The 22,738-nt window shown below is 40.5% G+C and overlaps 1 protein-coding gene across 1 annotated transcript in view; it reads right to left on the reverse strand.

Annotated features, from left to right (window-relative positions):
• Window positions 1-22,738, reverse strand: part of qless (decaprenyl diphosphate synthase subunit 1 qless) — a 402,352-nt gene that overhangs the window by 214,196 nt on the left and 165,418 nt on the right. Inside the window, exon 2 of the mRNA XM_067158521.2 lies at window positions 21,617-21,724. Coding sequence (XP_067014622.2) covers window positions 21,617-21,724 — 108 coding nt within the window. The remainder of the gene's footprint in view (window positions 1-21,616; window positions 21,725-22,738) is intronic.

A 22,738-nucleotide genomic window follows, 5' to 3' on the forward strand; every position in this document is an offset into this window, starting at 1 on the left:
CGCCACTAGATTACGACTGACAGCAGCAAGGGGGCTGTCCCTATAACGAAAACTCCCCAACTCGATAGTGACCGGCAGTACGCAAGGGGGGTCTGCCATATAATTAAAATCACACAATCTGGACTTCACACGAGGAACGGCGTATGGCGACCTCCCCGTGGTGTTTCTCGGGTAAGGCAAAGAACCGTGCAGTTTGATTAAGTAGGCACGAGCGTGAGCACAGGTAAGGCCAAGGAGGGATTACGTTTAAATATTTTTAATTCATAGCTAGCGTTAACCTGCCAAGACATATTCAAAGAAGTAGCGTGAATCTTCACCGAGAGTACGGTACGTTGTACCAAGCACCCACAACGTCGTGTGTTTTATGAGAATATCTCCGTTACAGAGAAACAGCCCGACTTTCTCAGTACTGCGCGATAACTTGGCAGGGAATGGAACGAATACAAGGCATAGTGATGCTGAGGAAGACTGAGAAGTGGCGAAAAGATTTGTGTTGCTATTTTGCTTTACGTCGCACCGACACAGATAGGTCTTATGGCGACGATGGGACAGGAAAGGCCTAGGAATTGGAAGAAAGCGGCCGTGGCGTTAATTAAGGTACAGCCCCAGCATTTGTCTAGTGTGAAAATGAACGGGCGAGTTGGCCGTGCGCGTAGAGGCGCGCGGCTGTGAGCTTGCATCCGGGAGATAGTAGGTTCGAATCCCGCTATCGGCAGCCCTGAAGATGGTTTTCCGTGGTTTCCCATTTTCACACCAGGAAAATGCTGGGGCTGTACCTTAATTAAGGCCACGGCCGCTTCCTTCCAGCTCCTAGGCCTTTCCTATCCCATCGTCGCCATAAGACCTATCTGTGTCGGTGCGACGTAAAACCCCTAGCAAAAAGTGTGAAAATGGGAAACCACGGAAAACCATCTTCAGGGCTGCTGACAGTGGGGTTCGAACCCACTATCTCCCGGATGCGAGCTTACAGCTGCGCGCCCCTAACCGCACGGCCAACTTGCCCGGTGCGGCGAAAAGTGAGTGGAATGATAGGTTGGAAAACCTGGACTTGTCTCGGATATGATTAGGGTTGCCGTCAGTTAAAACAGAAAAAGGGGGCACTTTGTTTCCTATCTCTAAAATGTTTTATGGCTGCCAATATTTAAGTATATCTGGAGCAACCGTTCAATGTTATGAAAGGTATAATTTTCAAGAAAAATAAACTAAAATGTATTTATCTCTCTCCGTATATATTTGTTTTCAAAAGACATCAATTCACAAACCGTGAATGACCACAAGATTCCTGAATTTTTATAATTTAGACGATGATAACCGAAAATATTAAAATTATTGTACAGAAAGGAAAGTGATGATTTAAAATTGTCACCGAATCTTTTAAAATGTCCACTATATTTTTTTTCCAAAATCGTGTGCGGGATTCCAAGTTCTTTCAACATTTCCCACCTTTTGTCTTTACATTATGAAAAATTATCCGCTTTTGTCTAAAATATCATACAATGTCACGCAAAGACTTCAGAGACCACAAGTTTCATTTCTGTCGGTTGAAATGCTTTTTAAACAAAACTTTGAACAATTTATATTATGCCAGTTTTATTTATACTATAGACCCAACCTTGACTGACATAATTGCGAATAACCTAGGAAATAGTATTTTGTTCACAATTTGAAAATGATATTGATTTAGAAATATTTCAAAGAAAAATTTAACTAAAATTTAATTCTGGAAAATTCAAAGGAAATATAACACGAGAAAGCAGAAGCTAAGGCAAGCCTTTCTTACATCCAGCTGATCCACAATAATATTACACTTACTATTAACTGAAAGGTACTCTGTTTCTCATGATGTCATTCATCTCCATTAGACGGCAATACTGCAGCAATTATTGAAGAACTAATCCGCCTACGACGCGACGGGTACAAATACTGTCTTATACTAGTAAATGGAAGTCAAAGTGTAGCAGCCTGTAAAGGTATCAAAATATAGTACATATGAATCAATGATGCACTTCTTCTCATCTTAGAAACTTACAACTTGGTCCAGAGAACCTGATACCCGCAGGATCCAAAGAAAACTCGAAAATTCCGAAAGCTCCCTGAGGGAGCCGATTTGAGGGGCGTTTGAGTAGCGAAACAGCATAAATAATAATAATAATAATAATAATAATAATAATAATAATAATAATAATAATAATAATAATAATAATAATGTCGGGCGGAGTGGCTCAGACGGTTAAGGCGCTGGCCTTCTGACCCAAAGTTGGCAGGTTAGATCCTGGCTCAGTCCGGTGGTATTTGAAGGTGCTCAAACACGTCAGCCTCGTGTCGGTAGATTTACTGGCACGTAAAAGAACTCCTGTGAGACTAAATTCCAGCAACTCGGCGTCTGAGAAATCCGTAACAGTAATTAGTGGGACGTAAAGCCAATAACATGATTATTATTAATTATTTCACACCAACCAAATGCTGGGGCTGTACCTTAATTAAGACTAAGGCCGCTTTCTTCCGATTTCTAGGCCTTTCCTATCCTATCCTCGCCATAAGACCTATCTGTGTCGGGGCAATGTAAAGCCAATTCTAAAGAATAATAATAATTTGGATGTTTAATATATATTCAATTGTTAACATTAACAGATGCCAGAGTGCCAAAATGTTGTCCTAAAAGGGCTTCCTTAACATGTCACTACGTCTACTGACATGGATCTCCTGCGTTTCATCACCCTTCAATGCCAACGGCCTGTGCTCGACTTCGATCTCGTAATCTCGAGCAGAGGATGCAGTACTCAATTAGTCATACAATCCAGGATATTTCATTTTAATAAATAATGTTAAGCTGCCAGAAAAATTCGACATGCCATCGTTAGTAAAATCCAGTCAATTTAAAGGACGGACACGACCTCCTTTTGATTTAACCAATTTTTAATTCCAAGTACAGTTTTGAAGTGCTGTCTCGTGATGTTTAGCAACTTCTATGCTTATCCGGTGAGGCAGGTGTGCAGTTATGAAAAACATTAAGTGAAAAATTACATTCTAACTGTCCGGCTCCGTGGCTAAATGGTTAGCGTGCTGGCCTTTGGTTCCAGGGGTCCCGGGTTCGATTCCCGGCAGGGTCGGGAATTTTAACCATAATTGGTTAATTTCGCTTTTTTTTTTTTGCTAGGGGCTTTACGTCGCACCGACACAGATAGGTCTTATGGCGACGATGGGATAGGAAAGGCCTAGGAGGTGGAAGGAAGCGGCCGTGGCCTTAATTAAGGTACAGCCCCAGCATTTGCCTGGTATGAAAATGGGAAACCACGGAAAACCATCTTCAGGGCTGCCGATAGTGGGATTCGAACCTACTATCTCCCGGATGCAAGCTCACAGCCGCGCGCCTCTACGCGCACGGCCAACCCGCCCGGTGGTTAATTTCGCTGACACGGGGGCTGGGTGTATGTGTCGTCTTTATCATCACTTCATTTTCATCACGCCTACGGGAGTCAAATCGAAATACCTGCACCTGGCGAGCCGAACATGTCCTCGGACACTCCCGGCACTAAAAGCCATACGCCATTTCATTTTATATTCTAACTCAATACTTCTTCCTACAGTATTTATAATTATCATCAAAACACTAAACTATGTTTCTTATAGAACCACGGGCGCAACCGGGCGGGGGGGGGGGGGTTACTGGGGGTTAGAACCCTCCCATGGAATTTTTACAAAAATAAAATAAACAGAAACACTGTCAATAAACAATAAAGTAAACAAACATTCAGAGACATAACATTGTAAAACCAACAAACCTCGAAAATTTTATTTTAGATTGTAAACTGAACATACATGTCGCTATAAAACTGTTGACGTTGATAGTGTTGTTCTTGTTATCTATTTATCTATTTTAATGTAAGATTTTGTAGTGTACTGCAATCCGAATACCAGCTTCAGTAACACTAGTATCATTGTCCTTATAAAGATAAGTCATGCACCTTCATTATGTTCTATCAGCATTTTATAATTATACTCCCCCCCCCCCCTCCACCCACAATAGGCCGATTCTGGCTACGCTACTATATAGAACTGTCCATAGGTGCATTACAGACATTGCATTCTTTTGTCTAGATCATCTCCCAACACGACTGTCACCATTTCATCATTACAAGTTGTATATGATGTATCTTTCTCCATTACTCTGCACATACAGTAGTGAGGTCGCGAGTGCGATCAAAGTAGCAAACGAGGCCTTGTCCCAGTTTTACGCCCAAGTGCCCTTCCTGACACCAAGCCTATGTTGGGATATATTAGCTGTGAGGTTGCTTTCGAGAGATGGTGGGTTCGAACCCCACTGTCAACAGCCCTAAGATGGTTTCCCATTTTCACATCTGGCCAGTGCTGGGGCTGTATGTTAATTAATGCTACGGTTGCTCCCTCCCAATTTTAGCCATTTGCTTTCATATCGTCGCCATAAGACACGAAACAAATGGGAAAGAATAAATATTTCGCACAACTCAGCATCTATATGTTAGTTATCATCTTCCACTTCAGGAAGAACTAAGGCAAATTAGTTCTGAGCGCTGGTTTCTTTTAGCATGTATCTTTTTTATTTCCCTTCTTAAGAGCTGATGTGGGAATTGTACTGTATACCACTCCGTTTTTCCGAAAGCTATTTTCTTACAGTCCCGTGCTCCTAACATCCATTCTTCCTAATGTTTAAATGTACTAATTCTTTTAAAATGAATTTGAGGCAGAAGAAAATAAGATTCGCATTTAGACTTACTCGTTTACGTACTGTAATCAATTTTATAGGGGAATAAGTTGATATTTAACCCTCTTTCAACAACTTAGAATTAATCACAAATTTTGTCGTTTATCATGTGCTGATGTGGCCCATTTTTCGCACGTAATCAAGTATTTGCGAATCAGGAGACTCGTGAACAAATTGTAGTACTGTAACTACACCTTCTCCTTCAGTGGGCTGTGGATTCCTTTGTCGCCATCTTTCTGCATTTCCAGTATATCCGCTGTTATATGTTTGCGTCTTATAATACACGAAGCCATCAAGAAGAAATAGTCTCCCCACTCTGTGCTCCTTCTCCGTTCCTGTTCGGCTGTTATTGACATTCCAGTGTTTTAGAGCCTGATCCCTGTTTACGTTTCCACTACAGTAACGTGAAACGACAAAAGGTCCGGAGGGCTTTACAATACCAATATCTGACAGGACATATTGGACAGAAGATTCAGTAAAGATGCTGAGCAAAGAAGACAGGGGGAAATGCCCTTGATCCAGGTGAGTGCTCGGCGTGCAGTGAAGGTCGCATCACTAACCCACATGCTGGGTGATGCAGCAGTCGTCAAGGTTGGTGTCAATGTACGCCGGAACCAGCTTTCACTACCCGATCTACAAGTAACATGTTCTTATCTTTGAAACCACACGCATGTTGTTAGCTGTACACAGCAAGGAACGACAAGGTCGTCTTATTATTAGATAACAATATTAAAGTGACATGATTTACAAGCCTGAACGATCGCTGTTACGTTACAAATATTTACTCTAAAAACTAAGGGAGAGGCACATGGCCCCTCAGCCTACACCAAAATCATCAGGGTAAAGGCACCGAGCATAGAGCTAATCACTCAATCTCAGTGGAAGCCTTTACCTTCCACTTTCCCAAGGGTCTTCATGGTCTGTAGGGAAAGGGCTGTCCTGAGGTACTCAGCCCAGCGGCACCAAAAGAGAGAGACCGCATCTCAATTAACAAGACCCTATCAATATAGTGCAGGCCACCACTTCTCTGAACTTGAGTGTGTCGAAATGTATCTGATACCGACGTTACTGTGGGGGTTGTAGTAGTGTGTGTATTGTAACTAATTATTAAGGCTAGAATTTGGTTAGGTGTCTCAGGGCTTTAAATGACGTATTTTCCCGACATTTGCCTAGTGAGTATGAGACATACTGAACATGGTGGCCCAGTCGTACTTCCTCACCACCACCACCGCCCGGCTCCATGGCTAAATGGTTAGCGTGCTGGCCTTTGGTCCAGAGTGTCCTGGGTTCGATTCGTGGCCGGGTCGGAGATTTTAACCTTCAATGGTTGATTCCCTTGGCTCGGGGACAAGGTATTCGTGCTGTCCCCAACATCCCTGCAACTCACACGCCACACATAACACTATCCTCCACCACCATAACACGCAGTTACCTATACATGGCAGATACCGCCCACCCTCATCGGAGGGTCTGCCTTACAAGGACTGCACCAGGCTAGAAATAGACACACGAAATTATTATACCACCACCACCACCACCACCACGTTCACCTTTCAGTATAGCTGTATCATTAAAGATAATTATTATTTGTATATGTTAATATGAAAAAGGTCACAAAGATTTTTCCGTAGAAGTATCAATGGTTCATCCTAACAGAAAATGTATTAAACAAAAAATGTTCGAATACCTTTGCTACAAATGTTATAAATCCAATTCTTTCTTTGGAAAAATTAAAATGCTTAGAAACCCAATCCCTTTCTACTAAAGAGAATTGTCATTTGTAACCAAAATGTATTCCCAGTAAAATACCAAGTGTCATGCCAATAACTCCTTAATTTTGTGTGATACACAAATAAACATGGAGCCGAAGGTGAAAGTGATCATGTTACAACTCGTTCTAGACGAAAATTATCACTCTCAGCGCCGTCTCAAATCTGATAATACAGGTTTCTGTCAGTGGGCTACGCACATCAAGCTGACTTCAGTATATTTATCGTGTTATAGCCAATGTACAATGTATAAGATAATCTAACAGCTTCTATTTAAGAGTTATTTGGGGCAGGAAGGGTGGGGGAAGAGGGGCATACGTTGTCTCTAATAAATCTTTCTTACCAGGGAGTAAGAGTGGTAAGTCATGTTCTATCGGGTCCTCACAGAACAAGTCACTGATTTAATTTTCAACAGTTAGCAGAAGAAAACGATTATCACAAAATGAAAATACAATTTTCTGAAATATGGTGATGTAGGCCTATTAATTTCATACCCTCTACATTTCATAATGTTTCTGTTTTTAAAACTTCAAACTTATGTCCTGAAATGCAGCTACTTTCAACTTATACTTTTTAGAAATAACGTATTTCATGATTCATGAAAATGTTCGCGGACGACAGTGCTGTCACCTTCAAAAGCTGGTATTGCTATATGCAGTTTGAACTGAAGGGCGATGAAATAAATTTACCATATGGAATTCACCACTGCCTAGCAGAAACTCCACAGACAGGGCTATGCTGGCTTTGTTATTCACAATTAGTTGATTAATTTGGCAAATGGTAGCACAAGTTCGCATGATGTGTCTTGGATATGGTCAATACAAGTTTATGTGTATGGCCAGCTGTTCTCAACAAAGGAAACAGGACAGTGAAACAGGACCCGTAAGCTAAATTAAAATCTTGTCCTATTTTTTAAAAAATTCATAATGTAATTTACCTACCCTGCGAACCATGTGACCTTGCCGCCGTAGAGAGGCTCGCGTGTCCCAATGAAGCAGATAGACGAGCCGAAGGTGCAAGCATATCGGATGTGTATCTGTCGAGAGAGACCAGACTCACGAATGATTAATCGAAAGGGGAATAGCAGCCTTTCGGAAGTTACAAGGGCGGCAGTCTAGATGATTGACTGATATGGCCTTGTAATAATACTCAACATGGCTTAACTGTGTTGATACTGCTACACGGCTGAAAGCAACGGGAAACTACAGCCGTAACTAACTCCCGAGGACATGCAGCTCTCTCTGTATGAATGATGAACTGATGATGGCAATAGTGTCCCATTCGGATCTCTGGGTGGGGACTACACGAAATGGGGCGATCATCAAGAAGATGGATACTGACATTCTGCGAATCGGAGCGTGCAATGTCCGAAGTTTGAATCGTTGTGGTAGGTTATAGAATCTGAAAATGGAGATGGATAGACTAAAGTTAGGTGTAGTTGGAATAAGTGAAGTACGTTGATAGGAAGAGTAGGATTTTTGGTCAGGAGATTACAAAATTTACAACACAAAATCAAACAGGGGAAATACAGGAGTTGGTGTAATAATGAATAAGAAAATATAACAACGGGTAAGCTACTACGACCATCATAGTGAAAGGATTACTGTCGTCAAGATAGACATCAAACCAATATCCACCACAGCAGTGCAGGTCTATATGCCTACTAGTTCAGCACATGATGAAGAAATCAAAATAATATATGAAGATATAGAAAATTTAATACAATATGTAAAAGGTGACGAGAATTTAATTGCGATGGGAGACTGTAATGCAGTGGTAGGTCAAGGAAAAGAAGGTAATGCGGTAGGAGAATTTGGATTGGGGCAAAAGAATGAAAGAGGAAGTCGGCTGGTTGAATTCTACACCGATCATAATTTAGTACTTGCTAATACTTGGTTCAACCACCACACAAACGATGTCAGTATACGCGGATGAGACCTGGAGACACTGGAAGGTATCAAATAGACTTCATTATGATTAGGCAAAGATTCAGAAACCAGGTGTTGGATTGCAAAACTTCCCCAGGAGCAGACGTAAACTCTGACCATAACTTGTTAGTCATGAATTGCCATCTAAATATGAAGAAATTGAAGAAAGGAAAGAATGCAAGAAGATGGCATCCAGACAAGTTGAAAGAAAAGACTGTGAGGGACTGTTTCAAGGAAAATGTTACATAAGGACTAAGTGAAAAGGCATACAGGAAAATCAAGAAAACCTAGGAAATCTAGGTGTATGAATATTAAGAGCTCAGATGGAAAACCACTTCTAGGGAAAGAAGACAAGGCAGAAGGATGACAGGAATATATCCAACAGTTGTATCAAGGTAATGACGTAGATGATATGGCTCTGGAACAAGAAGAGGCTGTTGAAGCTAATGAAGTAGGAGAACCAATTTTGAGGTCAGAATACGACAGAGCTTTAAGCGACCTAAATAGGAACAAGGCACCTGGAATCGATAACATTCCGCCTGAATTACTGACTGCCTTGGGAGAAACCAGCATGGCGATGTTATTCCATTTAGTGTGTAAGGTGTATGAGGCAGAATGTCGTTATACCTATTCTCAAGAAAGCCGGTGCTGAGAATTGTGAAAACTACCACGCCATTAGTTTGGTAGCTCATGCCTTCAAAATTTTAACACGTATTATTTACAGAAACTGAGTTGATAGAAGATCAGTTTGGCTTCAGAAGAAATGTAGGAACACGTGAAGCAATCCTGACTTTACGTCTGGTCTTAGAGGATCGAATAAAGAAGGACAAGCCCACGTGCATGGCATTCGTAGATCTAGAAAAGGCATTCGGTAATGTTGATTGGACCAAGCTATTTGAGATTCTGAAGGTGAGATACAGAGAACGACGGATTATCTACAATCTGTAAAAAATTCATTCTGTAGTGATAAGAATCGAGGGCTTTGAAAAAGAAGCAGCAAACCAGAAAGGAGTGAGGCAAGGTAGCAGTTTGTCCCCGCTCCTTTTCAATGTTTACGCAGAACAGGCAGTAAAGGAAACCAGAGACGAATGTGGGAAGGGAATCACGATCCAAGGAGAGGAAATCAAAACCCTGAGATTTGCTGATGATATTGTTATTCTATCCGAGAATGCAGAAGATCTGGAGAAATTGCTGAAAGTCTTGGGTGAGGAATACAAGATGAAAATAAATAAGTCCAAAACAAAAGTAATGGGGTGCAATCGAACGAGGTCAGGTGATGCAGGAAACATTACATTAGGAAATGAAGTATTAAAGGAAGTAGATGAGTACTGTTAATATGATAGTAAAATAACTAGCGATGGCAGAAGTAAGGAGGACATAAAATGCAGACTAGCACAAGCAAGGAAGGCCTTTCTTAAGAAAAGAAATTTGCTCACTTCGAACATTGATATAAGAATTAGGAAGATGTTTTGAAGGCTTTCGTCTGGAGTGTGGTATTGTATGGAAGTGAAACATGGACGATAACTAGCTTAGAAATAAAGAGGACAGAAGCTTTTGAAATGTGGTGTTACAGAAGAATGTTCCAGAAGAATGCGGAAGGTGAGATGGATAGATCGAATCACGAATGAAGAGATACTGAATCGAATTGGTGAGAGAAGATAGATTTGGCTAAATTTGACCAGACACCCAGGACTTGTGCGATTGGTTTTTGAGGGAAGTGGAGGCGGTACGAACGGTAGGGGTAGACCAGGGTATGAATATGACAGGCAGATTAGAGGAGATGTAGGATGCAGCAGTTACGTAGATGTGAAAAGGTTAGCACTTGATAGGGTGGCATGGAGTGTTGCACCAAACCAGTCTAAGGACTGATGACTCAAACAACAACAATGTAATTTACTTACTTTCTCACATATTTGTAACGAAATACTGTGAAGTTTTGAAATCTTACTATATTACATATTGGTTTTGGCATTAATGTTTATTATGCATATGCACGTAACCAAGAAACTATGCAGATTACCTCTAATGAGTCGAGCCATTAGATTGTATTTACTCTTCTCAATTTATACACACACACACACACACACACATATATATATAATATGGAAAAACACTTTTTGTTATATTTATTAACGTGCATGGGATGACGTATGCGTGTGAATCATATTGACACACATGGACCATTGTAAAAGGTGTTGGTACCATATGGCCCATATCCTTTTGCACGGTCTGATATAACATGCATTTGATTGATCGATTTCTTGCAATATTCCTTACAGATAACGTTTTTAAAAGAAAATTAATGATATATGATTAGTGGCTAATCACTAAATTTATCGTGCACTGATGTATTATTTGAGTATTGTTTATGATCTGATATTCGAATGGTTTTAGTTGTTTTCAGACCTATGTGCCTTGTTTTCTTACTTTTATCATTAAATCTGGAACGTAAGATTGATCAGTTTGATTGCTCCCTGATAGACACGAGTTGATCGTTCTGTTCTTCATATTGAACTGTTAGCTCAGTGACACTGTTCTTTTGTATAATTCTGCTAGCTTTATTTAGATCTTCAATGCATCTTGTTCACCGTGAGCTGTCGCCCAGTTACACTGTTTCGCACGACGATGACGTGTTAATACAGTCATTACCTCTTGCTTTAAATGCAAATCATGAACATAAATAACACAAAGGCCGCCTAACTGGATCTTCAATTGTTAACTGAAGGCCAACCATTTCAAAAGAAAGGAAACATCCTCTGGTCAGTAAAGTTCAGATGGCCATGTCTTCATGGCCGAAGATGCCCCATTGTATTTCATGATTATCTTTTATTTAAGGCCTTGACTTATTTAACGTAAAGTAATATTATTGTCACCGTGCTGAGTGAGAAGCTACCGTCACCTTCATTGTAGATATTTAACTGAGGGGTGTGCGGTGTGCTAAAATGGTTGACTGATCGATGTTTTAAGCAATGGTGTCAATATTGATATAATCAAAGAGGTTAAATGAAATACTCCGTGTCACAGACTTCCGTCCTGTGGGATAAAATTACGTTATTCTTAAAATTCGTAATAATTGAAGGGACGTTATATGAGCCCGCTTGTCAACCGAACGCCCCGGGTTCGGCCCCAGTCTAGAAAGCCAAGATCAAAGATCGAGAGGGTTCATCGCACTGATTACGTATCACTTCGTTTTCTGCAGGACTTCAGGCTGAGTAGCGGTCTCTTGGTAGGCCTAGGGTTGGAGCGCCATGGGGTTCATCAATATTATTATTATTATTATTATTATTATTATTATTATTATTATTATTATTCTTGTTATTATTATTATTACTGGGTTTCAACAAGGTAATATCAATTAATTTACAAAATGTTTAGCTATGGATGAAAGTTGAGGCAGTTAGAGGTATAAATATCAGACATTAGCCATGCAGTAAAAGGGCGGATCCTGCAATACGAGCCACAGCAGGCCACTGCACCAAACATAGAATTATTATTATTATTATTATTATTATTCTTGCGTTCCGGCCTTCTAAGGACCACGTTACAATTTCAATTGTTCCTCCTTAGTTGTTCTTTCCTTTTCTTCCAGTATTCTTTCATTGTTTCACTGTGTTTCTTTTTCCTGTCTTCAGTCCACTTTGTGCCTGTTTTCTTTTCCTTCCTCCCTTGGAATCCTTCCATTTGTAAGACTTTCTTCCTAAAAATCTTTCTTTCCAATAATTCTTCTTCTCGTATGTTGTTCCTTTCCAGGTCTTTCTTGACTTCTTGAATCCAGGTGGTAGTTGATTTCTTTTCCCAAAGGTACTTGAAGATTCGTTTAGTTAGTCTATTGTCATCCATTCTGTAAATGTGTCCAAGAAATAGCAATCTCCTTTTTCTTATTGTTTCTGATATGTTTTCTACGTTCTGGTAAATTTCATTGTTACTTCTTAATTTCCAAAACTCTGCAATTCTTGGAGGACCTAATATTTTCCTTATAATTCTTCTTTCTAATATTTCTAATTTATCAAGCTTGTAGTTCAGTGCTAGACATTCGCTGGCATAAAGGCATTCTGGTTTCACTACCGTGTTGTAGTGCTTTATTTTAAGTTTATTTTATTATTATTATTATTATTATTATTATTATTATTATTATTATTATTATTATTATTATTATTATTATTATTATTAGCATTATGAAGAAGTAGTGCAGCAGACAACATATACGCGTACTTCGATTCGATAACAGGTGGTAGTGATGATGGTAATTATTGTTTTAAAAGAAAGTAGCCTACAATTAGGCAACTCCGCTTAACACTTTACATTAATCAAAGGAAATGGAATAATAAAAAGACGTAGGTATCAGCAAAAGGAAGGGAGGGGCCACGAAAGACATGCAAAAGTAAGATATCCAGGCCTCGTGAACCTAATATCTTCGTGGGTTCGGAATAAAACAACAGTTGCCAAGATAGGTCGGATCAGGAAGAAGAAAGTATGGAAGCTGCCACAAGCAGAAGCAATGCTATACTCGGCAAAGGGCCGCGCGGTCACCAACCGGAGCCCCCAAGTTGAGATCAGGGGTTTAGCCCTGTTAGTCGTACCTTACGACAGGCAGGAGATAACGTGGCTGTATTTTACCTTTCCCACCAAAAGGGGGTGTTTTATATTTTATAACTCTTGTATCACTGAAAATCATTTATTCAATGTTCTGCGCATACAAACTCGAAGATGTGATGTAGTTTTATGATATAACGGTACACCATTTTAGCAGTGAAGAAGTTACAGCAGAGAAACAGGAATACTGTGCGAGAATGATCTGGTGATCAGTAGACAGTGACCATCACTGCAGCAGTCGTGTCACACCTATACGATAAACTACAGCACATCACTGTAAACAATAAACCCGGCCTTGCATGGTAATGATCAATGAGACATAAACAATCTCTGCCTGCTGACTCAGTCCACACGGAAGAGAATCGGTCGGATATAAAGACAAGTCCTTCCTACAGAGTGAGCGCGTTGACCGTGAACTACTGAATGCAATTCTCGACAGCACTGCGGGTAATCATACCTCGCGGGGCACTGAAAGAAACTCACCTCACTAACTCTACCTCCTCAGATTTTGTCCACGCTTTCCATATCATCCTCTTTAAGGAAGCTTGTAGTTTTTCGTGATTATTGATATCGTGGTCAATTTTACATGGAATCCGAACCATAGGGACGTGACCTTTTATTTTAAAAGTCTCACATACGCTTTGTGATAAGCCAGCGACGTTGTCACTCGGTTACCAAACCCTCGTATACCTTTTTCTTGGTCTATCCTGTATATTTCCCTCTCTCAACAAGGGTTTTTTTACTTAACTTTTTAAGGCGATGACTTTCTAATGCTTTGATTGAGGACTTCACAGTCCAGAACTCGAAGTCGGCCAGATTTACAGGTGTATGCCCTGTAAATTGAACCCAAGAGATACTATTAAAGCCAATTATTTCTAGTTTGTCTACTTTAAACATTATTTAAATGTAACTACAGTGAAATCCCTCTACAGGGTATTTCAAAAGTACAGAGAGAGTGCAGGAAAGGAAAAACTCGGAGTTAGTGTGTACCGTATACGCATAATAAAAACAGTGGTTCTTTGAATTTATATACAGTACAGTATACTGAATTTTATGCCTAAATAAACACTACATCACTGGCTTATGTTTCATTTTGAATATTGTACTGTTTAGCGAAAGAAATCAGTCACAAGACTGTTTTATTTTTCGACTTTTGTACGTGCTCATTCTGACTCAATTGCTCTACGTAATCCAAATAGAGTTTCAATCATTTCTGGTTGGTTATACACAAACGCATAACGTTCCAACTCATTAATACACTGCACAGCGTTTTAATGAGTAGGTGATTCTTTGGGGGACAGAAGAAGAAGAAGAAGAAGAAGAAGAAAAAATAACTTTTTGTAACAATCCATGAATTGTTCTAGGATTACCATCGTGGACTTCCAATACATTATCGAAATCACTAAAAACACCAACTTCTCGCAATTCACTGCGAAGGAGTTCAATTTCTCAGTTAACACATTTCACTTTTTTTTTTTTTTTTTTTTTTTAGAAATCCATCCAAGCACCATGGATCCAGAAAATTGCGTCGAGGACCGTCACACTCCGAGTAACTTCGATTACACTTATCAGAAAAATTACAGGAAGACTCTCTGCCTTAACATTTGTGTTTTAAAATGATCTTTGACAGGCAGCATTTCCAATGACAATGTTAAAATTGCTTCCACCAAACCATTACAAGATTTGCAATTTTCAAAAATTAGGCTGTCGAAGGTATGTTTGTACCTACTTTGCTACCTATTGCCAGCAATGTAGTCTAAAACCAAGGATATAAAACAGTTCCCTAACAAGGAACTGAAAAATAAGAGTCTCTGAAGAGAATGGTAAGTCGGAGAATTTCCCAACCTGTCGACCCCACAACACCGTGGGTATATTCATATTCACATTACACCAGTCTTCCATCTTAAAGACGGACTACTTCTCACATCTGAGAAAGTGCCTTCTCAGTTTGCATACAAAAGCAGTGTATTGCAGTTGCTGTACGTATACAGTAAGAACAACGCTGACATGCTAATTGTACTAAATTACCATGTATCACTTGTTCCGAGCTTGTTATCATTGTTAAGCAATGCGAGTACTGCTATTGAAAACAGCTGTATAATAGAGCTTAAACATCAAGTTGAATTTTCTACTAGATGTATATGAAAGGAAGCTAACTGTAAACACGAATTATAATGCTACAATGACAGGAAATGTCATTAAATTCCATCCAGAAAGGCTATAAATAATTAAATAACTGGAAGCGTACTTAAACAGATGTAGTGCTACGAACATAACATGAACGGTTCATATTCAAACAAGTAGCTATCTCCACGTTGTGTCGGGAATAAGAAAAATCCGTTTGGGCTGCACAGCACCGAACCTATCTACAAAACCTGGATGTTTGGAGTTCGAGTTATGAGGGTGTCCAATAACTTGTAGAGAAAACAAATATTTTACGATTATTTGTTTCAGCTTTTAGTAAAGAATTAAAAATCCATATATTGGCCGCAAATAGAACCCGAGGTCTCGTGGCAATAGGTAAGCACACTATCCCTCTATATACAAATGAGTGCCACGTGGTCAGTGTGACTACATCTTCAGCCTTATTGCTTCACCGGGCGAGTTGGCCATTAGGTTAGAGACGCGCGGCTGTGAGCTTGCATCCGGGAGATAGTGGGTTCGAATCCCACTGCCGACAGCCCTAAAGATGGTTTTCCGTGGTTTCCCATTTCCACACCAGACAAATGCTGGGGCTGTACCTTAATTAAGGCCATGGCCGTTTCCTTCCAACTCCTAGGCCTTTCCTATCCCATCGTCGCCATACCTATCTGTGTCGGTGCGACGTAAAGCCCCTAGTAAAAAAATTGCTTCACTTTCTTGACTGGGTCCACTGCATCTAGTATCAGGCAGCTCCTCCATATATATTACCCTATCCACATTTACATTCCTTTAATAATAATAATAATAATAATAATAATAATAATAATAATAAGGGCGTGTGGACTCCGGAGAGGCCTGGTGCAGGCCCCAAACCGTCGGAATTAACCAATGAAGGTTAAAATCCCCGGCCCGCCCGGGAAACTAATCGGGATCCTCTGGTCCGTACGTCAGCACGCTAACCATCTAGCCATGAAGCCGGACTACAATCCTTCAAGGGGAGGTGACATAACATGTATCAAAGGAAATGGATTCTGATATCATCAGATACGTCTTGAAGATTTATTTCTGTCGTTAGATTTAATTTTGCTTCTGAATACCCTGTACATTTTATTATTTCATGTTTTGTACTGACAGACTTTAAACTGCCTAATAACCTGTGCTACTGTAGAGTTTCAGATAAAGTGAACAACGGTAATAGCATTTTTAAGAAGTGAGAAGATAACTTCATTTTTGTAGCCTTACAGCCACATTCGTTCATCAAGATGTTCAATAATCTTCAGAAACGTTATGAACGAAGCGTGGCACATGTTGAACACATACCTTATTAACGCCATTAAATATCATTTCAGTGTAGTTCGTTTTGTCGTATACGGTATGTATGTATGTATGTATGTATGTATGTATGTATGTATGTATGTATGTATGTATGTATGTATGTATACAAAAATTAGGATATTATCAGACCGAACCGCAAATATGTGTGTGTTTCCCTAATTTCCGGAGCAACAGAAATTCTTGTTTGTGATATCAAGATGAGGCTTATGCAGGGACTTCACACATAGTCCTAGAAGTGCAAGTGGCGGGATAACTGAGTCTCAAGTACTCTCACTAATTTAGAACATCATTTTGCAGAATATTGCTATAAATTAATTCAGTGGCTTAGCTCCTGGTTTTCAATTCTGACGACTGAGACCCAAGCCCTGTTGACTGCGCGGTGAAATTTTCACCTAAAAACAATACCTTGGACGTAAAATCAATAACATTATTATTAAAAATAGTATCTTCATAATAATTAGCGCCGGCCATAAAAAGATGGCACTGACTACCCTTCTTTTTGTGAGACGTTCTGTCATGACCATCGTTGAATTGTTGTTGTTGTCAATTCATATCAAGAGCTTCCAGTACAGTACAGTTATGTTAGAGAAAAAATAAAATATCATCTCTAAACACTGGGTGAAAATGAAAATGAGAGTCAAATTTAGTCGTTACGTCACATTCCGAATTTCAGATACCAGAACAATACATTAAGTTTTCCTTGTACTGCACTAATGGAATATTCAAGATAGGTGAGTTGTTAGGAAACGTTTCACTTCCTCGCCCGTATAGCTTAAATCCTGAATTTCACTCAAAAAAAAGCTAAGCAGTCAGATGAGAGGGTCACAAAAGTAAACCGAAACGCAAATCTGACACGCAAACCTTACAGCCCAACGCCGTACCTCACAATTAATTAGGTGGTCATACAGAGAGAAAGTTTTTTCCATCACTCTGTCTAATTCCGGGGAGAAATAACATTTCTCCTGAGACCTGTTTGTAAAGGGACATAATTATTCGTTTCACTGATCGATAACGAGGGTCTTTCATACTTATAATTAATTTAACAATATCTCTTCGAATGCTGGTAATTTTATGAAAGCATGGAATCATTCCCTAAATATCCGGCTCCGTGACTAAATGGTTACCGTGCTGGCCTTTGGTCCAGAGAGTCCTGGGTTCGAATCCCAGCTGAGTCGGGGATTTTAAAACCTTCATTGGTTCATTCCAATGCCTCGGGGGCTGGGTGTGTGTGTGTGCCGTCTTCAGTATTAGAGTTCATCATAGGTGGGGCCCCATCCTCACAGATGCGTAGATCGCCTTTAAGGCGTCAACCCGAAAGACCTGCACCAACCCTCTTCGGAAGCCACACGCTATTATTATTATTATTATTATTATTATTATTATTATTATTATTATTATTATTATTATTATATCTAACTTAAACAGCATATTATAGAGAAAAGGAGAGGAAATAAGTTTGAGAGATAGAAGATTGGTGGATTGTGTAAACGTCGTACATAGATGAAATGTCGTATGGCTTTTAGTGCCGGGATATCCCAGGACGGGTTCGGCTCGCCAGTTGCAGGTCTTACTATTTGACTTCCGTGGGCGACCTGCTCGTCGTGATGATGAAATGATGACGAAGATAACACATACACCCAACCCCCGTGCCGTAGGAATTAACCAATTAAGGTTAAATTCCCCGATCCGGCCAGGAATCGAACTCGGGACCCTCTGAACCGAAGGCCAGTACGCTGACCGTTCAGCCAACGAGTCGGACGGTACATAGATGACCGTAACGAATAAAATAAATAACAGTAGGCTACATTAAAAGTATTTTCACAGGAAAGGACGAACAGATTTCTTGTCATGAACACGATCTTTTTTTGCTAGTTGCTTTACGTCGCACCGACTCAGATAGGTCTTATGGCGACGATAGGATAGGAAAGGGCTAGGAGTGGAAAGGAACTGGCCTTGGCCTTAATTAAGGTACAGCCCGAGCATTTGCCTGGTGTGAAAATGGGAAGCCACGGAAAACCATCTTCAGGGCTGCCGACAGTGGGGCTCGAACCCACTCTCTTCCGGATGCAAGCTCACAATTGCGCGCCCCTAACCGCACGGCCAACTCGCCAGGTAACACGATTTATTAACAATAAACTAGAATGCTTTAAAGTATTCACTTAAAATCCGAGGTACAATCCTACAACTAGGATAAGTGTTTCTAACAGTTCGAGGGCTCTTTCAGTGGCCTACTACAGGACCACGTTTATCTGTCGATGTTGTTGATGACTGATATTTGTTGTTTAAAGGGGCCTAACATCGAGGTTATCGGCCCCCTAATGGTACGAGGCGCAACGAAATCAATCGATAATTAAAACTACAAAATGTACCCACTGACTAAAATATAAAACGAATGATGATGAGAAAATGACCATGAATCCAAAGCAATCAGTGGATCCAATTCACAACGCCTTCTTTAATGAGATGATGCTTGTTACAAAACAGGGTTAAAAATCCAGGTCACCGGCCCCTCATACCATACTGTACCTCCTACTGTGGTACTAATCACACGTAATGCAGACCCAGGTTATGTCACACATTATGGCACCATTCACAGACAACACAGACCCATTGTGTTCCTCACATAAGGGCACCACTCGCAAGCAACGCAGACCCATGGTGTTCCTCACATAGTGGGGCTAATCACGAGCGCCGGTATTCCTGTCGTGTTCTTCACATCGTGGAACTAATCCCAGGCCACGTTTACTCTTGGTGCCGCGCACCTGGTGATACTATACTAATTATAATTTCGTGTGGCTATTTTTAGCCGAGTGCAGCCCTTGTAAGGCAGACCCTCCGATGAGGGTGGGCGGCATCTGCCATGTGTAGGTAACTGCGTGTTGTTGTGGTGGAGGATAGTGTTATGTGTGGTGTGTGAGTTGCAGGGATGTTGGGGACAGCACAAACGCCCAGCCCCCGGGCCACTGGAATTAACCAATGAAGGTTAAAATCCCCGATCCAGCCGGGAATCGAACCCGGGACCCTCTCAACCGAAGGTTAGTACGCTGGCCATTCAGTCAACGAGTCGGACATCTGGTGATACTAATAAATAGGCAATGCAAACTCACGGTGTATTATACATTATGGTATCATTCCCAGGCAACACAGACTCATGGTGTTCCTCACATAATGGTACTAATCAGAGGAAACGTAGACCCGTGGTATTCTTCATATAGTGATACTACTCATAGGTAACGCAGATCCATTCTGAACACAGGGGAACCGAGACATTCCAGCGCAGCGTACGGCACCTTTCCTAGCATGGACATTAGTGCGGGCCGATGACCTTCGATGTTAGGCCACTTTAAACAACAAGCAGCAAGCGACGTTAGTCCACGCAGTCGAGTGCCCCCAACGCCTCGGTGGGATACACTTGATGGTACTAACCACAAGCAACGCCCAGACCGTGGTGTTCCTCACATAAGGGTTCTACTCCTAGATAACGCCGACCCAAGGTGTTCCTCTCGTAATGGTACTAATCACAAGTAGTCTCATAGTTCTAATTTCGTCATCCCTTGGTGCCCCTTTTAGTCGCCTCTTACGGCAGGCGTTTATCTGTTCCCAACAGAACTGATTGCTAGGATAAGTCGAGTAGAACTCATGACCTACAGTATAGCCTACACACTGATATCTGGTTGTGGTGAAGGAAAACAATAGGAAGATCAATGCGAGCTACCAATATCACAGTGGAAATAAAATATGTTCGCTGGGTGTCAGCTTCTCCAAAGTGGTCTGAACAGTCGCAAGCTTTTCAGCAAAAATACACACATGTTCTAAGCAATCAATCGGCCACAGAGCTCTATAACGGTAGATCGCTGTGCTCTCAAAGCTCTGACGTTCGTGTGAAATTCACCAACCGGGCGAGTTGGCCGTGCGCGTAGAGGCGCGCGGCTGTGAGCTTGCATCCGGGAGATAGTAGGTTCGAATCCCACTATCGGCAGCCCTGAAGATGGTTTTCCGTGGTTTCCCATTTTCACTCCAGGCAAATGCTGGGGCTGTACCTTAATTAAGGCCACGGCCGCTTCCTTCCAACTCCTAGGGCTTTCGCCATAAGACCTATCTGTGTCGGTGCGACGTAAAGCCCCTAGCAAAAAAAAAAAAAAAAAAAAAAAAAAAAAAAAAAAAAAAAAAAAAAAAAGAAAAAGAAATTCACCAAGAGAAGAAATGAAGGAGAGTAAATATCAACCTGGTGGAAAGAGGAAAAAAGGTTGCCCCATACATTCTGCCATGATACTTGGTACAAACGGAATGATAACCCGTGAAGTTTAAAACGATTATTATATCTTAATGTGCTAGTATATTAATTACGCCATTTTCTTTCAATAATAATAATAATAATAATAATAATAATAATAATAATATTTGCTTTATGTACCACTACTACTTTTACAGTTTTCGAAGACGCCGAAGTGCTGGAATTTAGTTTCGCAGGAGTTCTAAGTGCCAGTAAATCTACCGACATGAGGCTGACGTATCTGAGCACCTTTAAATACCACCGGACTAAGCCAGGATCGAACCTATCCAGTTGGGGTCAAAAGGTCAGCGCCTCAACCCTCTGGGCACCCAGCCCAGTTTCTTCCAAAACATGGCGTTAGAAATATAAAGGTGAGATGAAAGTTCTTTCGCACAGTTATTATATCAAATTTACAGCGCTTACGTTACTAATTTATAGCACAGCATTTTCGCTACATTAAATTATTGTGTGAATTTGAAGGTAATCTTATTGCGAATATAAGGATCGAGACGCTTGAACATTAATTCACGTTCACACATAAGACATTTTAGAAAGCGATGGCTTGTGGTCCCTGCATGCTTTTGCTCGGAATATTCTTACGCGATAAAACTAATTTTCTATTTAGGAAGTATCGTGTTTTACTCATTTCTTGGAATAGCAGTATCCTGTTTTGCTTCCCGTTTCTGATCCTAACAGTAAGCCGGAAGGACATATAAGAGCTCCAAAGTCACAAAACGTTTTTCAAACGTATCAGTCGACTGAAGCAGCCTGGGTCTTGCTATTGCTCCCTTATCTCTGTTTTCATCAGCTCTCCATAGAGTCAAAAGACACTCACCTGACGTATGTCTTTATAGATATCCTTGAGGTCGTCCTCGAGCAGGTGGTAGGGGTCGACCTGTCTCTCTGGCAGTGGACCGGGCTGGTGCGTACGCATCGAGCCATCCTGCAGCATACAGATAAGGCAACAATTATTCTACTGCCAAACATGTTTAATGTAGGTTACATATACATTAAATCTCAACACTGAACATGACTATTAAATGAAAATGATGACAATGTGCATGCTATTCTGCTTATATTACATTTTTAAAAATTATACTGAACTAATGAACGTAGGTTTTCGTAGCTCATTGTTTTACAATAAATAAATATAATTATCTGGATTAAAGCAACGTATTTATTACTAAAACACAGCCGAGCTTTACGCCAAGTTCTTCACATGATCTGATGAAGGCCAATTTAATTTGGCGGACAGCTCGGCTTTGTTTTAATTAAAAAATAGGCTTTGTTTTAGTAAAAAATAAGTGGCTTTAATCCAGATAATTATATTTATTTATTATATTCAACTACCTGAACAAAATCCTTTATAATTTGAATGGTCTGAATTACACAAAAATTTATAATTAAAAATATTATGCGCGAATTTGATCGTAGTTTCTACTGTTTCACATTTTCAGCACTGTACGTACCTCTATCTGACAATCATTTGTAAACTCGAACTTCAAACTCGGGTATGGATGATACAGTTCTTCCAGTCATCAAAGTGCAGAGCTTGGTTAGGATCTCGCGTAAGCGGATGGCGGGAATGAGGACCATCGACTTCATTTGACACTAATTAATGGTTATTATTTACATTTTGTAGAACAGTGTCATCTCCAGGGGTCAGATAATTGGCGGGCGGGTCGGTCGGTGGGTGGGTGGGTGGGTGGGTGGGTGGGTGGGTGGGTGGGTGGGTAGGTAAAATCCAGATATGCTATTTTTAAGATAAACGAATTTGAATGTTTGAAGAGGTCCCTAACATCACCATATACTCGTATAATTATATTATTGATTATCCAATTACGAACCCTATTTTACACATGGTATATTAGGGCTATACGTAACAAAATTAGATTAATACATAAAATAACAACTACAACTTAAAACTGGGACGACTTGTAAATGATATGGAGAAATT

This window comes from Anabrus simplex, chromosome 1 (assembly GCF_040414725.1).
Source record: "Anabrus simplex isolate iqAnaSimp1 chromosome 1, ASM4041472v1, whole genome shotgun sequence".
In the NCBI taxonomy this organism is placed as follows: domain Eukaryota; kingdom Metazoa; phylum Arthropoda; class Insecta; order Orthoptera; family Tettigoniidae; genus Anabrus; species Anabrus simplex.